This window comes from Lutra lutra, chromosome 17, assembly GCF_902655055.1.
Source record: "Lutra lutra chromosome 17, mLutLut1.2, whole genome shotgun sequence".
Lineage (NCBI taxonomy): Eukaryota > Metazoa > Chordata > Mammalia > Carnivora > Mustelidae > Lutra > Lutra lutra.
Window position 1 is genome coordinate 14,763,812 of NC_062294.1, and position 17,200 is coordinate 14,781,011.

At 44.8% G+C, this 17,200-nt stretch overlaps 1 protein-coding gene across 8 annotated transcripts in view; it reads right to left on the bottom strand.

Annotated features, from left to right (window-relative positions):
• The window catches only part of ZFHX3 (zinc finger homeobox 3), a 276,951-nt gene that overhangs the window by 25,378 nt on the left and 234,373 nt on the right, over positions 1–17,200 (bottom strand). For all 8 annotated transcript variants that reach the window (XM_047712137.1, XM_047712134.1, XM_047712138.1 and 5 more), the window contains 2 exons: positions 6,072–6,205; positions 5,723–5,923 (listed from right to left, as the gene is read on the bottom strand). In XM_047712137.1, the coding sequence (XP_047568093.1) occupies positions 5,723–5,923; positions 6,072–6,205 (335 nt within the window). The remainder of the gene's footprint in view (positions 1–5,722; positions 5,924–6,071; positions 6,206–17,200) is intronic.

Here is a 17,200-nt window from a genome sequence, read left to right on the forward strand (position 1 = left end):
AAACCCAGAAATGAACCCATGATTATATGGTCAATTAATCTTTGACAAAGCAAGGAAGAATACATAAAGGGAAAAAGACAGTCTTCAACAAATGGTGTTGGGAAAACTGGAGAGCAATATGCAAAAGAATGAACCTAGACCACTTCCTTATATCATACACAAAAATAAAGTCAAAAGAGATGAAAATAAATAAGTCTGAGACCCGAAACCATAAAAATCCTATAAAACAGGGGCATCTGGGTGGCTAAGCTGATTAAGTGTCCAACACTGATTTTGGCTTGGGTCTTGATCTCAGAGTCATGGCTCAAGCCCCATGCTCAGTGGGGAGTCTGCTTGAGATTCTCTCCCTCCATCTCTCTCTGCCCCTCCCCACCTGTGCTCTCTCTCACTCTAAAATCAATCTTTTTTTCTTTTTTTTTTTTTAAATCCTGTAAGAGAGCACAGGCAGTAATTTCTCTGACATTGGGTATAGCAACATTTTTCTAGATATGTCTCTTGAGGCAAGGGAAATAAAAGAAAAAATAAACTATTAGGATTACATCAAAATAAAAAGCTTCTAACATAGCAAACAATCAGCAAAAGACAACCTACTGAATGGGAGAAGATATCTGCAAATGATATATCCAATAAAGGGTTAGTACCCAAAATATATAAAGAACAACTCAAATCCCCTCCCCCCCCCCAAAAAATAAGTCAGTTAAAAAATGGGCAGTTCATGTCTTCTGCCCATTTTTTGACTTGATTGTTTTTTGGGTATTGAGTTTGAGTTCTTTATAGATCTTGGATACCAGCTCTTTATATGTAGGGTCATTTGCAATTATCTTCTCCCATTCTGTGGGTTGCCTCTTTGTTTTGTTGACTGTTTCCTTTGCTGTGCAGAAGCTTTTTATCTTGAGAAAGACCCAAAAGTTCATTTTTGCTTTTCTTTCCTTTGCCTTTGGAGACGTGTCTTGAAAGAAGTTGCTGTGGCCAGGTTACTGCCTATGTTCTCCTCTAGGATTTTGATGGATTCCTGTCTCACACTGAGGTCTTTCATCCATTTAGAGTTTATTTTTTTGTATGGTGTTAAGAGAATGGTCGAGTTTCATTCTTCTGTATATTAGGTGTCCAGTTTTCCCAGCACCATTTATTGAAGAGACTGTCTTTTTTTTCCACTGGATATTTTTTCCTGATTTGTTGAAGATTAGTTGACCACAGAGTTGAGGGTCCATATCTGGGCTCTCTATTCTGTTCCATTGATCTATGTGTTTTTGTGCCAACACCATGCTGTCTTGGTGATCACAGCTTTGTAATATAGCTTGAAATCAGGAAACGTGAAGCCCTCAGCTTTTTCTTTTTCAACATTTCCTTGGCGATTTGGGGTCTTTTCTGGTTCCATACAAATTTTGGGACTGTCTGCTCCAGCACTTTGAAAAATGCCATTGGTACTTTGATCAGGATGGCGCTGAAAGTATAGATTGCTCTGGGCAGCAGAGACATCTTAACAATATTTATTCTTCTGATCCGTAAGCATGGAATGTTTTTCCATCTTTTTGTGTCTTCTTCAATTTCTTTCTTAAGTGTTCTGTAGTTTCTAGAGTATAGATCCTTTACCTCTTTGGTTAGGTTTATTCAAAAGTATCTTAAGGTTTTGGGTGCTATTTTAAATTAAATTGATTTCCTAATTTCTCTTTCTACAGTTACATTGTTAGTGTAGAGGAAAGCAATTGATTTTGTATCCCGCCACATTACTGAATTGTTGTATAATTTCTAGTAATTTGGGGGTGGAGTCTTGTGGGTTTTCCACATAAAGTATCATGTCATCTGTGAAGAGAGTTTGACCTCTTCTTTGCCAATTTGAATACTTTTTATTTCTTTTTCTTGTCTGATTGCTGTTGCTAGGACTTCTAGTACTATGCTGAACAATAGTGGCGAGAGTGGGCATCCTTGCTGTGTTCCAGACACTTCTCCAAAGAAGACATACAAATAAATGGCTAATAGACACATGAAAAAATGTTCATCATTAGCCATCAGGGAAATTCAAATCAAAACCACACTGAGATACCATACCTTATACCAGTTAGAATGGCAAAAATTGACAAGGCAAGAAACAACAAATGTTGGAGAGGTTGTGGAGAAAGGGGGACTCTCTTACACTGGTGGTAGGAATGCAAGTTGGTACAGCCACTTTGGAAAACAGCGTAGATTCCTCAAAAAGTTAAAAATAGAGCTACCCTATGACCCAGCAATTGCACCACTGGGTATTTACCACAAAGATACAGAGGTAGTGAAAAGAAGGGCCACACACACCCAAATGTTCATACCAGCGGTGTCCATGTCAGCCAAACTGTGGAAGGAGCCAAGATGCCCTTCAACAGACAAATGGATAAAGAGGTGGTTCATATATACAATGGAATATTACTCAGCCATCAGAAAGGACAGATACCCAACATTTGCTTCAATATGGATGAAAATGGAGGAGATTATGCTGAGTGAAATAAGTAAGCAGAGAAAGACAATTATCATATGGTTTCACTTATTTGTGGAACATAAGGAATAGCAGGGAGGACATTAGGAGAAGGAAGGGAAAAATGAAGGGGGAAAGATCAAGAGTGGGAGACAAACCATGAAAGACTAGGGACTCTGGGAAACACACTGGGGTTTTAGAGGTGAGAGTGGTGGGGGTTTGTGTTACCCTGGTGATGGGTATTAAGGAGGGCATGTATTGCATGGAGCACTGGGTGTTATAAGCAAACAATGAATCATGGAACGCTGCATCAAAAACTAATGATGTACTGTATGGTGACTAACATAATAAAAAATTTTGTTTCAATCTTTAAAAATAAAAAGTGGGCAGAAGGCCTACACAGACATTTCTCCAAAGACATACAGATGGCCAACAGACATATGAAAAGATGCTCAACGTCACTCATCATCAGGAAAACGTGAATCAGAACCACAATGAGATACCATCTCACACTTGTCAGTCACCAAAAACATAAGAAAAAGCAAGGGTTTGTGAGGATGTGAAGAAAAGGAACCCTTGTGCACTGTTGGTGGGAATGCAAACTGGTACAGCCAAAGTGGAAAACAGTACGGAGGTTCCTCAAAAAGTTAAAAATACAACTACCCTCTGATCCAGCAATCCCACTGCTAGGTGTTTGCCCAAAGAGTACAAAAACGCCAATTTGAAAGGCTACATATACGCACCCCTCTGTTTACTGAAGCATTATTCAGAATAGTCAGACTATGGAAGCAGCCCAAGCGTCCATCAATAGACGAATGGATAAAGATGATGTGGTAGGGCATAGATACACAACGGAGTGTTATTCAGCCAAAAAAAAAAAAAAAAAAGGATGAAATCTTGCCACTTGCAGCAACATGGATGGATCTGGACAGTGTAATGCTTAAGTGAAATAAGTCAGAGAAAGACAAAATACCATATGATTTCACACATATGTGGAATTTAAGAAACAGAACAGATGAACAAAGGCGGGAAAAAGAGAGGGATGCAATCCAAGAAAAAGACCCTTAACTATAGAGACCAAAATAATGGTTACCAGAGGGGAGGTGGTGGAGGGATGGGGGAAATAGGTGGAGGGGACCAGGAATACACTTCTCATGATGAGCACCGAGTAACTTATAGAATTGTTGGACCGCTGTATTGTACACCTGAAACTAATATAACACTGTTAACTCTACCGGAATTAAAATTAAAAACTTTTCAAAAAAAGATCTCCATTTCTGTAGACAACATCTCCATTATCTGCTGTGGGTATATCGGGGGCACAGGATTTTCAGTACAAGATGCCAAGTGCAACCCCTTTAGGGATCTCATTCCCCCTGCATAATTATGTTGTCAGGAAGAGGGTTTATTACCCTGGTTTCATTTATGAATTTTCCAGTCTTCTTATGCTCCCTGGCATTGTACACAGTTTTGTATGCGCAGAATCCTCTGGTAATCTTAACAGTGGGTGTCCTACTGTGCATAGAATAACCCAGTAAGGCTATGGAATCACTTTCATCTGAGTCTGCAAAAAGGTTAAGAATCACTACTTGAAAAGATGCTAGTGAGTGACATCCAGAAAACCTAGGGATTGGTTCCCCAGAAGCACAGTAGTACCATCTTGTCCTTTAAGACTCTGTTGGTAAATGAAGATTCATAATGACCACCTGATTCACTACTTGAAATGTACCTTACTTTTGCTGCTCTAAAAACATGACAAACAATGGATATTTGAAATATAATTTATATTCGAGTCCCTAGTGATATATAAATGAAACCTACTGTTTAATGTAAACTGGTCATACAGATTACTATAGCTCACATTTCGTAAACCAGATTCGTCTTAAACAGGAGAAATAACCAGCTGAACAAAAGAAAATGTCATTAAGTCTTAAAAATGTTTTCCCACATCTCCTTCTGTTCCTTCAGGCTCCTATGGTTCCACGCCATCAGTGGGAAGGGTGATGAGGCCTGAGAAATTCCCCTTGTTATTTCCAAGGTTGGTAAGAATGCCAATATCTGTAACACAGAAACCCACCCATTCCAAGAAGATGGGTCTTTTCACAATGTTCACCAGTTTATCTGAAAATACCCATGGAAAGTGAATTTATACTTGAAAGATCTCTGAAATGAAACTTATGCTAGGTCACCTTCAGGTTCCCTATTGCCTGCTAAAGTTCTCTTGATGCATTATCAATTATACGTTCCTCACGACTAAACATCACTTAGAACGTTATGCATCCACCTTGCATAACCAAATGGGATAGGAAATGCCGAGAGGTTATATGCCTGTGACCTGCACATTATAACGTCAAATTCTCTAGGAAGAATACCTCTCTGGGACTCTTCAGACAGAAAGGCAATCAAATTAACTTCTTGTTACTCCACTACTGAAATATGTTAGAGGTGAGAATAATTCTCTTTGGTTTTTCCTCTAGCGATCGGGAAAGGGCTCGCACAGCAGTCCCACCACAGAGAGAAAAGCAGGATATTAGTATGATCTGTAGTATTTTGAAAAATTTTCACATTACAATTGGATTTAAATCTTTACACTGAACTTTTGGGCCATGTTACAGTAGGTCACTCAGAGCCAGGCTTTTAACCCTGTAGCTGCAGCAACACCACGTTCAAAATGCAAAGCTCTCGTCCATGAATCAACACGTGGCCATCTTCCTGTTCTGAGCATCAAAGCAGCCACTTGAGAAACTCCATCACAGGGTCACATTTGTAGCGTTGGAAAATACGGGCTCAAGTTCCAACTCTGCCACTTACAAGTGGCATCAAGTCGGCTAACTTTTCTGAGTGTCCTGTGCTGTTAACGTAAACACGTCAGACTCTTACTCTTTGGAACAAGGCTGCTGTGAGGGTGAAATGAGCCTAAGAGCAACCTAGAACGTGACCGACTTACTAAAGGTTTGGAGAGTCGTAAGAACAATTTCTTCATGGGAACGGTTAATTCACCTAGACCTCTGCACCAGCCCGGGAGGGGTGCTGACAAGGGAAGGCGGAGAACACAAACACCTTCAGTGCTCTGGGCCACAGTCACCCCGTGGTCACGCCAAGCCGCAGGCAGGGACAGGAGAACCAAGGTCGGAGAACTAGGGTCATTTTTGACATTTCCAACGCTACGCTGGCTTTCTCATCCAACAACATCTCATCCAATCTTGTCCAAGTTCCTACATCACCTTTGCCCTCTGGGGAAAGCGACGCCCCAGGTCTCGCTGCCTTCTGCCTTACCGTCATGATGAGCTTCTCCACGCAGTCAGGCGCCACGCTGTGGAGGTGGGTGAGGTGCAGCTGGAGGTGGATCTTGTTGTTGAGCATGTCCTGGCACAGGGGGCAGCGCAGCATGGGCTGCACGGAGTGCTGCGTCATGGCGTGCACCCGGAGCCGGTTGACGTCGGCGTTGCTGTACTTGCAGTAGGGGCACTGGTACATCTGTGGGGGAACACGCCCACCCCTCTGGCTGAATATCCGGTTCCCACCAGTGCCTGGGTCTGCCCCAAGCCCGCCCACCCGAGAGTGTGCTCCCCCGCTGGTGTCTAAAACGCCCCCCCCCTCCCCGCAGAGCCCCTTCCAGTCTCACCTGCTCTGGTTTGGTCTCCTCTGACGTTTTAGGTCGCTTTGAAGAGAGAGGAGATTCCGAGCTACCTGTGAAGGAGATGCGTTTGGAGGTTGCAGGAGAATCTGTCAGCTCCTTCTCTGCTTGGCTGGACGACGCTGGAAGAAAAAGCAGAAGACACGATATAGCAGCCAGACCAGGCCAGCTCCCAGAGGGTTGGTGCTGGGTGAAAATCAACATTCATTTATAGCACAGGATTTTCTCGAAACACCAAAATTCAAGTAGGATGAGCATCCGGACTGACTTATCAAGCACGCTGGAAAAGAAGCAAGTGTTCCTTTTCCCCCATGAATTTCTGTCACTACTTTAACAACTGAACACTAAGGAAAAAAGATAAAGAAATGGACTGAAATGCTCGGAAGTGGATTAAGCTAAATTCAGAGTACTGACTTCCCCCAATCAGGACACACTCAGCTGGCCGATGGGGGGCCTAAGTGGCGGGGAGAGTCTGACCAGTTGCTTTGCCAACTACCACACAACTCCAGAACCGACACATTCTGCTTCCACAGATGTAATCAACTCTGTGCTCCCAACCTGACTGTCCCAGGGCTTGGAATCACGGCACAGCATGTCATAGGAGACAAAATAAGTGTGACCTGAGAAAGGTTCACGTGGATCTACATACAAATACTTGGGGAAAAAGTCAAGTTTGGGTTTAGCAACCTGCTTTCAGGGGAAAAAGTAATTGAAGAATGGAGTTAGGGCATGAATCCAACTTAAAATCTAGCCAATGCTCCAGGCATAAGCATTTATTCAGAGTGGGCGGTAAGGAGGAAAGTCCCCTATCTGCTTGCCCAAACCACACCCCATTCTACCAAAAAAACCTCAACAAAAACAAAAACCAACCAACCAACAAACAAAAAAGAAACGTAATGAGGAGAGTCACATGAGACTTAAGTAGTGAAGAGTGTGGGTAGGAGGAGTCCTCTGAAGCATGGAAAAGGATCTGGAAGATTTTGTCAAGAAAACCACTGGGTAAAGGGTTTAACGGAGGGTGGCGGGCGGAGGGGGGGGGGGTCTCTCCATTGTAAACACAAATCCCAACATGGTTGGATTTGGTCATTCCAAAACCTAGTCAGTATTCAAAGGTTGGTTCTCTCGTGTGTTTTGGACACACAACTTCATTTTTCATAATTTTGCTAAAAATGATTACTAAAATCCGGAAGATGGTAGTGAGAAATCCATGCCCATCCCCTCGATGAAAAATAATTTGACAAGGTACTGAGGTCACTGGTTTAGAAAGCTTTAGAAAGCCTAATTTTTGCTCTTTCATAAAACTGCTGCCTGTCTCAGCCGGTCTAGTTACCTAGACTGTGTTTCCACTTTATGCTCAGCTTTGAAATCTGTTCTGACATGGATACCAAGATGCTGTCATTATAGATGTGTGCTTTAATAAACAATTTTAGAAAATCAATTTTATTCATTAAAATCATAAGGCCACAAATAATTTTGAAAAAAAAATTGCTAAATGCAGGAAATATTCCAGGAAGTTGATGCTCTTCCCAGAATGCACATATTGTGACCTTTACACCCCAGTATCTTGGTAACCTGGTCTACATAAGTTTGAAGGGCATCTATTATTTAAAAAGTACAAGGACAAGCATTTTATACACAGACCCCTCCTCCTCCCAACACACACATTCATAACAGTACTTTAATCTGTCTCGAATCGACTTCAAACCCATTTTGCTCTTAATGGGAGTTATTCATTTTCACTTGAAAGGTAATACATGACGGCTGGATATTTAATGTGATGGACTCGCCGCCGATTAACTTGGTGCTGTAGCGTTCCAGACCGGTTCCCCCACGGCCCACTTCCCATCTCCCGGCCCCTCAAGGAACCCCGTATCACAGGTTTCCGACCGCCCAGTGTGACGGGCTCCTACCTGAACACTCCCAACAGGAGTCCTCAACTAATGGCTCAGGGTCTCAAGTGCCTCCCGACTCTTTATTCTCCATCATTTTCCATTTCTGCTTCCTGGTTACCCTCTCTGTATTAACAGTTCACATGCGTTCTGCAGATGGGGTGAGTGGAGGCGCGACGTGATACTTACAGATGCTTACTTGGTATGGCCATCCCTTCCCCATTCCCACCTCCGACCCGCAGCCACTGGCCGGGTTCTGTGCTTAGTTAGGAAAGAGCCGCTCTCTGCTCCACCTTCCGCTAGAGGCAAACCAAGACGCAGATGCCGCTGCAAACACCCATTCCCCGTCTTTTTGTTAGTCCGCCTGACCTGAAAACAACACTCTCTTCTCCACGACCACGCACTCTCTTGGAAATGCTCTCAGTCTGCCACTAACCCCCTTGTAGAAAGGTTGTCAGTTGCGCCACTGCACGGCCGCGTGAGGGGATGAGCACACAGGGCAAGGCCACCCGACTCGTCTCTCTCACTGGGAACCGAGAGGCAAACACAGAGTGGCCCATGAGGCGTTAGCGTCCTCGTCTGACCACAGTCCTCCCTCTCCCTTCAGTGCGGAACACATGGTGAATTGTAACGAGGTTGCAGAGGTGACAACTCTGGTTTCAGAAGCCACTATTCTCTCCCTTTGCGTGGAGCAGGGAACTTTTATTACTCCCCCCCCCCCAAACAAACTGCTCTGGAATTCTAAAACTTCCTTTGTGAGCTCAAGCTAAGGAGTCCTATAAAGTGTTTTGTTTTGTTTTTCAAATAAAATCAGCATGTTCCCCCTTGTTCCTCTTTCTCCCCAGTGACACAGCAGCCCTGCTCGAATATGAAATAGTGCACCCGCTGCTGTAAAAAAAACTTCGGGAGCTCATCTCCCTTCTATCCCGGTCAGCCTGCATGTTTATTAGACCTGATCTGGTTAGAAGTGGACATTAGCCACCTGCAGCTCGCGAGCTCGTTCCCTGAAGATAAAGCTGTGCCATTCTCATAACAGATTCTATTAACACCCAGTTACAATCCCATTGTGTTTCCCCGGGTGATGTGGGGACGGCTCCTGAGAGAGAGGTTCAGTAGGCCGACAGCCCCCTCCTAGCTTGACCCCAGTCATTACAATGTCAATCTCTATCAAGACATGGCATCGAGGTCTTTATATAATTTCTGTGGACATGCAAACAGTTTCGCAAGTTCTCTGTCAGCATGCTGGAAGAGGGCTGACTACAGGCCACAGACAGTCTGAGGTTTCCTCAAGCTGCTTCTCTCTGAATGACGTCAAAAGGGCCAGAGTCTCAAAATCAATTTCTATTTCAGTTCTGTCCCAGCACACATTGGAGGCCTAAGTAAATGAGGCTGTACGAATACAAAGAGAAAGTACCTTGAGTTTCTGCTTTGAAGACTTTTCTAAACTTTAAGGAGAGATGTCACAGTCTAGGAAACATTATTTAAAAAATCAATTACTGGTCACTTTAAGGCCACTATGACATCACAGTAATTAATTGGAAATACATGCACTTCAGAGACGAGCCTTAGTTTAAACAGTGCCTGGAACCTTTGGTTTATGCTGGCAACAAAAAGCCAAACAACTTGAAGGGTTACTACCTGTAGTGGCTTTTATACTAATGACAAAATGAACTGGAAACAATCTAGGTCTCTTATAACAGGGGATGGTCAAGTAAAGAATGGTATTAAAGGACATTACAAATGAAAGCTGTGAATCAATGTAGAAAGTTCTTGAGAATGCTAAGAAGAAAAATATGTACTACACCATGATACTACTACGGAAAAAAATAGGTACTAGAAAAGAAGAGTAGGGTGCCTGGGTGGTTCACTCAGTTGAGCATCTGCCTTTGGCTCAGGTCATGATCCCAGGGCCCTCAGATCAAGTCCTGCATCAGGCTCCCTGCTCAGTGGGAAACCTGTTTCTCCCTCTTTGCCTCTCTCTGTGTCTCTCATGAATAAATAAATAAAAATCTTTTAAAAAAAGAAAAAAGAAAACTAGAAGAAAATGTTGTATTTTGGTAATGGAATCATGGACCACTTTCCCATTTTCTAAGATTATCAAGTAGTTGTATTATTTTTAATATTACAATTTAAATAGCTCAGCATTTAAATTCAACTGTCCATAAAAATGTTGATATTTGGATCTATACTGTGCAAAACATCAGGTGTTTTTTTTTTTGTCTTTTTTTTTTTTTTTACTTTGCTGGTTAAAGCCATTTTCTCTTTTTGGCAGCTATGTCATATAAAAATATGTGTTAAATCTCAGCGAATCTTCCACAGGCAACATGCTGGGCTCCTGGCACTTGGAAGGGGATAGAAATGTGGCAAGCACCCACGTGAGTGCGTGCGCTACAGATTACATACTCTCTCGAGCTAGGCAGATGGTATAGTGACAATGGGATGGTGGGTCCCAAGCCCTACCACAGACTGACCGGATGTAAGCTGTGCATTCCTTGCCACACAGACTTTCCAAGGAGTGAAAAAGCACTTGCCCGTCAGGAGTTAAGGTTGTCCTACCCAACTTGTCCCTGTCCTTCTTATAGGGTATGAAAAATTCCAAGTTGCCTTTCTGGGCCAAAAGCCATGCCACCGTTTCCTCCCTTAAACTGTGATGGGTTGGTCACCACCACCAAAAAAGACAAATACTAAGAGAGGCAGACCTGATTCATGACTCTCTGTCTTATTCTCTACCCAGAAGGCAAAATAATTTTATCCCAAAAGGAAACCTAGCAGTCAACACATGGCTTCCATACGGGGGGGCAAATAATTTCTGCACCGAGACATCAACTTCCATTAACTGTGCTTTTAACCTATTGGGGAAGTATTTAACTTCTAAAAATAATTAATTCAAAAGGTACCCCTCTTGTCATACTTAATTAGAGGGGATGGGAGAAAAGGGGCACTAACCTCAAATCATGCAAGTTTTGCTTGTGATTTTCAAGAAATAGTCTTAGTTTCTAGGCACAAAAAATAATTAAAACAAGCCATGTAAAGTTTCATGTAGGAAGTGACTGACTTTAAAAAAGAGGGAAGAAGAGTACAAACTTAGGGGGCTTATAGAATGACCAAGTATGGTTGAAAACAGCCTCTGGAACTTCACCTGTTAGAACCAGTCTTCCAATTCCAGTCCTCACTAATGAATTAAAACCTGAGTCACTGAAATTTTGGCCACAGGAAACTTAAAAGATGTACTCGCAATGCCACAGACCACCCATGGAGTTAAGGCCCCATGTGTCACCTGCTGCTGTGCTCTGTACTACTCTGAAACCTGGCAAGGCATGGAGTTGCTGCCTCATGAAGAAGAAAGCTTAAGAAAAATTGGAAATGAAGTTTTTTGCTTCCTCCAACTACCAGCCAAGACATCAAAAAAAATCCAAAGTACGTAAAAGTAGTTTCTCTATTTCACGAGCAAAATTCATCTCGTGACTCAACACACCAATGGAGTTGCTGGCATGGCGGATACTCTGTGCCAAAGGCTAGCCTCCCTTTGGCCTGGGACCTCCCTCAGGGAGATCTGGCCATGCACTGCACTGTTCACGTTGCTGGGAAGTTTCTTCTGCGTTTCTTCTCCTCATGGTGGGGTGGCAAGGGATCCTCTTCCTTATGGGGGCTCCAAGGTGAGCCCACTGAGGGCCTAGGCTGCTGCCCAGGAGAAGCCAAAGGCAGCCGCCACCTCCACGTCTCAACCGTCAGACTCTTAGCTAAAGTACCACTGACAGCCCCTCCATCTCCCAAACCAGCGACATAATGGAGGAGCCAATTAGATGATTATTAATTCATGCTACTTTCCGTAAGCCAGGGGTTCTCATCGCCTTGCGTTCCGTAAACCAGCTTGCCACCTGCCCCAGAAATTTACAGCAATCTTTCATCTATCTCCATCGACGAGGGGGAAAAAACCTCACACGACTCCGTCTAACGTTGGAGTTGGGGTAACTACCCCAGCACACTAGACTCAGAAGCATCACTAGATCTGCAAATGGTCATTTCAGCTCATAATTACGACGAAATGGAAGGTACGGTGTGCTCTTTCCATAGCTCTTCTCCTTCAGCGTCAGACTTCCTCTAGACAGCAGAAATGCAGCGTTATCACAGGGTAATCTGTGCTTCTGGACTTTGTGACCTTAGACTGTCGCTCAAAGTGCAGCTGCTCTTGGTGTTTGCTTGCGATTCCTTTCCCGGAGGACAGGCTAGGATTTCATACTCCCATCTTCTATGCAACGACTGCTCTTGACAAGTGGCCAGAGATCTGGCTAAATTCTCTTCCTCCCCTAATGCAGACAACAGCAATTCCTCTAAAGGATTTGCTTTGCTGCCAACTTGGTCTTTTAAATGCACAGGCTCATTCTGCCTTACAGCACTCAAAGATGTTTCCAAGAGAAATCCGAGGCATGCACTGGTCATACACACCACACACACCGAGGGGGTGGTCTCCGGGCTGCGGCTGAGGAAGAGCAGGGCGGGGGGGCTCCTCTCCCATTGCTGCCCAGAGGTGTGGGACAGGTCTCAAACTCCAGCCTGGTGGGGTTAAGAACCTTCTCTTCAGACACAGTCTCATTCTCTGTAGGTGCAAGCTACACGGCTTGTGTTCGTCCCTAGAAAGCATTTTAGAGACGTTTAGCCACCTACTCAAGAGGTACGAGAATATGCCTAGATGGAGAGAGTACGACATCCTGGTATCCTTGACTTCTCAGACACATCTTTCTCTTTCTATAAAGGGTTTCAAAGAAAATCTGAGTAATAATACTACAGATGGGTGTAACTTGTACTCAGGGAACCGCTGATTATTTTTCTCTTCCAAGTCAGATGTGAACTAGATGGGCCAACACTTTGGAAATGCAGAAGATCTTAGGTATTGCTGTTACTATTATTATTATTATTTTGCTTTTTATTTGGAAAGAACTACAGATTCCCAGGAGGTTGCACCCACTGTGCAGAGAGGCCCAGTGTCCCTATCCCTTGTGTTACCTGTAGCCAGTGTTCAGGCAAAAATTTCTAGGCCTTCATTCACTCTTCATGGTGACACCCTGTCTCTCCGACCAGACCGCTCTCTCACTTCCAACCCTGCCATCTGAGAGGATACCTGCCAAGACTCAGGGCTTGGCCTTTTCTAGGCACTACTGCCTTTCGGGAAAGCTCAGTATCTACTGCACCCAGCGGGGGCTCAGGACGTGCCATTCAGTTGAAGGAGAAATAGTTCTCGAAACCCCATGCATGTCACGAGATCACATCCCCAAGGTTCTCAGACTCAAGTGTGAGTCAGAAATCCCTGGGAGGTCTTGTTAAAATGCAGATAGCAGGCCACGCCCCCCCAAATCGGTCTGATTCAGAGAATTTGCATTTCTAGGGAGTTCTTGAGTGATGCCCTGAACTTTCAGAACTGCCCTCAGTCAGTCAGTGCATCCCGGAGCTGGTGGGGACCACAGTTACAAGCAGGGGCCTGGCAGGTGTAGGTGGATCTGCCCGTCCACCTCCAAATGACCGCTGCCAAAGAGACACTCATCTCTCCGCTCCCGGAGGGCAGCTAGGCCTGGTCTCCAAGCTACGTGTTTTCCCCCTCAGGCCAAAGGTCAAGACTAAATGTGGCCACCCCTCAGGGACCCTGCCTGCTCTAGAACAAATGGAGACACATTTCCCAAGCCAGAAATTCGGAGGACTAGCCTCCATGTGCTCTGTTATCCTGTTGTATAACCCAAAATAACCACAGACCACCTTGCCTATGAAGTCTTGTTCTTTCTTTGTGTCCTGGAGAACCTCTGTGAAAGGAGGGCAGACAGCCGTGGGCTCTTCCCGCTCTGCAGAAGGAGGAAGCACCTTTTCAATGCTGGGTTGCCTGGTCCTGGCACCAGCAGGCCTCACTGACCCCAGGTCCCCTCTGCTTTGGCGCTGAGGCGGATGCAGAGATCCACACGGGCTCCTGCGCGCCCACGTCAGCAGGCTGGGAGAGGAGGATCACGCTGTTTGCTGCAGGGCCTCTGTTTCCCCAGTAAGCAGCCTCACGGTGGACTGGTGGGCCTGGGCAGACTGGTGGCTGCTTGCTCTGCTCTTGCTCTGCATCTCTGGGAGGAAACAGGGCTGAGCCCTACATCAGAGGCGTCAATCTGCTACACTAATGCCTTGCTGAGATATGCCTCAGGCTGCTTAACTATACTGACTTGAGCTCGCGAAAGGCCACCCCACAATTCAGTCTGGAGACACCTTGCTCCCTGTGCAGCAGGTATGAGAAGGGAACACCTTTACAGAACAGAGCCACCAGCTACCACCTTTTAGACCAACAGTGGCTGTCAGTTTATTTAATAATTTCAAGCACTGGGCTGCCATCATGTGTTTGGCTTGTGTGCTGGAGGCTGGGGGGTCCGGGGGCCAAGCCATGTCTCTTCACTTTGAGGTCTTTGTCAGCCTGTCAGCTCCCCCCTCCCCCAGGTATCCTGGCTTCCTCTGGCATAGCCTCCTGAGGTGCCCACAGGTGCCGTCTGCAGCCCTGGTCACTATGTCTCTGAGGATGGAGGGCCACAGCGGGGGGTGAGGGAGGGGCTGCCCTATCACTGTGTCCCCTGGATGAAGTACAGGGATTTGGAGAAAACCTGGGCAGAAAGGACCTCAGAGACCCTTGCACTGACAGAACACAAGTCCAGAAGTGTAAGATGTAGGTCAAAACAAGGGGGCAATGTGGGTCATTCAGAGACTAGGCCAAAGTTAATTAACAGAGGTTCACCGAGTCCCCATCAAATCCAACATTAATTAGGCGAGTTAGGGTCCCTGGGCCCCAGCACAGCACAGAGTCCCAGAGATGGGAATAAAACAATACTTTTCCAGTTTTTCCTCTGTCTCAAACCTATCTTCCTAAAATACTCATGAAATTTTCAGAATGAAAGCGAACTTGTGAAAATGAACACATCAAATCCATGTCCAAGCATAGTGACAGGCACCAAGAGCTCTGAAGTGAACTTCCCAGCACCCTTTCAAATCAACTTCCCCCATGATCCGCCCAGGGATGTTTTTTGTTGTTGTTGTTGTTTGGTTTTTGTTTTTGTTTTGTTTTGTTTTGTTCTGTTTTGTTTGGCTAATTCAGGTTCGGCAGGATGGTATGAGAATCTGTACTTGGGGAAGAAAGACAACATCACTCATGCCCCCTGCAAGGGGGGGAAAATGGCAACGATTCTCTCTTCCCATGTGGGTTTAAAGGACCAAGAGACTGGAAAGGTCTCATCTTGGTATTTGGCACGGTACAGAGAAAGGGGAACCCCAGCCGTATTTGCATCCCTACTTTTCTCCATACCCGCTGAGTCCCAGGTGTGGTTGGCTCAGAGCATTCCGAAGGGCTGGGAAAGCCACCTGTGGGGTGGGGCTGGGGCTTCAGTACACCTTCGGGGACTCCCCCAGAACTGATGTTTCCCACCTGCTGTTTTCCTAGGACCGAGCTCCCTTTATACAAAGGCCTCAGGCCCCCTCGCTGGGTGACAAAGCGCAGCGGTTCGCAGCACTGACCACGCACTGGCTCCCAGCCTGGCTGTGTGACCTCCAGCACGGGGCCCGACTACGCTGAGCTCACAGTTCCCTCATCTGTCAGTGGGATCCCGGTGTCTGCTCCTAGGGTTTCTGTGACGCTGGCGAGACAGCGGGCATACAAAGCCTACCACAGAGTCCAGCACAGAGCGAGGGCTTGAACACCGCTTGCTGTGTGATCATTTTTAGCAATATCTCGGGAAAGGATACCGGTCCATGAGACGCCTGGTTTTTAAAGAAGCACAGATACCCTACATTTGTCATTTCCCCATATTAACATGGAGCAATCGTACTGACCCACAGGTTTGCCATCTAAAAAGCAGAAAGCAGAATGCCTTGGATTTGAAAATGTTAATGGTCACGTTATTTCACCAAACTGGTTGTTAATGAAACATTCAAACGGTATCAAGCACTCTCTAAGTGCTAGAGATTACAGAAAAGAACGGATGCCACGTTGAGGGGAGATGAAGAGGCAGATCTCAGAAGACTCTGAGGGCAGTGGAAATATGTAACGTGATATAATGATGGATATATGTCAGTATATTTTTGTTCAAACCCACAGCACATACAATACTAAGACTGAATCCTAAGATAAACTATGACTTTGGGTGATTTCTAAGGTGTTAGTGGTTCATCACTGGTTTAAAAAAAAGTTCCCCTTTCTCTGTACTGTGCCGAATACCAAGATGAGACCTGGTGAGCGATGTTGATTATTGGGGGGGGGGGGGGGGGGAACTATGTATGTATGACTATGTGGGCGCAAAGGGTACATGGGAAATCTCTCTACCTCCCTGTCAGTTCTATTGTAAACTTAAAACTGCTCTAAAAAAGGGAAGTCTTATTAAGCAAACAAACAAAAATGATGGAATGCCACAAAGTTCAAATCATAAAGTCACAATCCTCTCTGACAGCTAGAGAAACAGGATTGTCAAGTCTTCTCCTCCAATCTTCACATAATAAGAGAAAGCTACCACGTTCTGTGTTTTTTAGCTTTATGATGTGGGGAGGATCTATCCCTTATGACCCACAAAGCAAACTGAGGTTTGAGCACCAATCTGGCACCCAGGTGTTCACTATCTATGGGTCATACTTCTCTAGTCTGCAAAACAGAGAGAATGCTGGGTCAGGAAGAATGTTACAGCCTAATGAAAATTGCTCCAATATCCCTGAGAACGTCACTATGGTGCGTTTTGTTGTTGTTGTTGTTGTTGTTGTTGTTTTAAATCATGATCATGATTCTAATAACAGAAGTGCTTCTCCCGTCAGCACGAAAGCTCGGACTGAAACAAAGGCAAGATTCACTTGGCCCCTTTGCAGGAGTGCTATGCAAATCTGTAAGGTATCTTCTACAGCAATGAAAAATGATTTGCTCCTTAATCTACATTTCCACTGCCCTCTATCTATACCTTGATGAGCAGCTCATCACACTACCACAGTTACGTGATTACATCTGCTGTGCCTTCTAGAAAGTGAGTTCCTTACTTTTTTGCATATCCTGAATCTGTCTTAGATTATCTCCGCTAATTTTGTTACTGCATGCAAAAATATTTGCTCAACTGATGTGGTCCCTTTCCCTCTCTTCCAATTTACAATATAAATTCTCAAAGCCAAGACCTCTGAATTACTGGAATTCAGGCGAGTGCAGATATACACCACACCCTATGTCTATTTTTGCTTCCCAACATA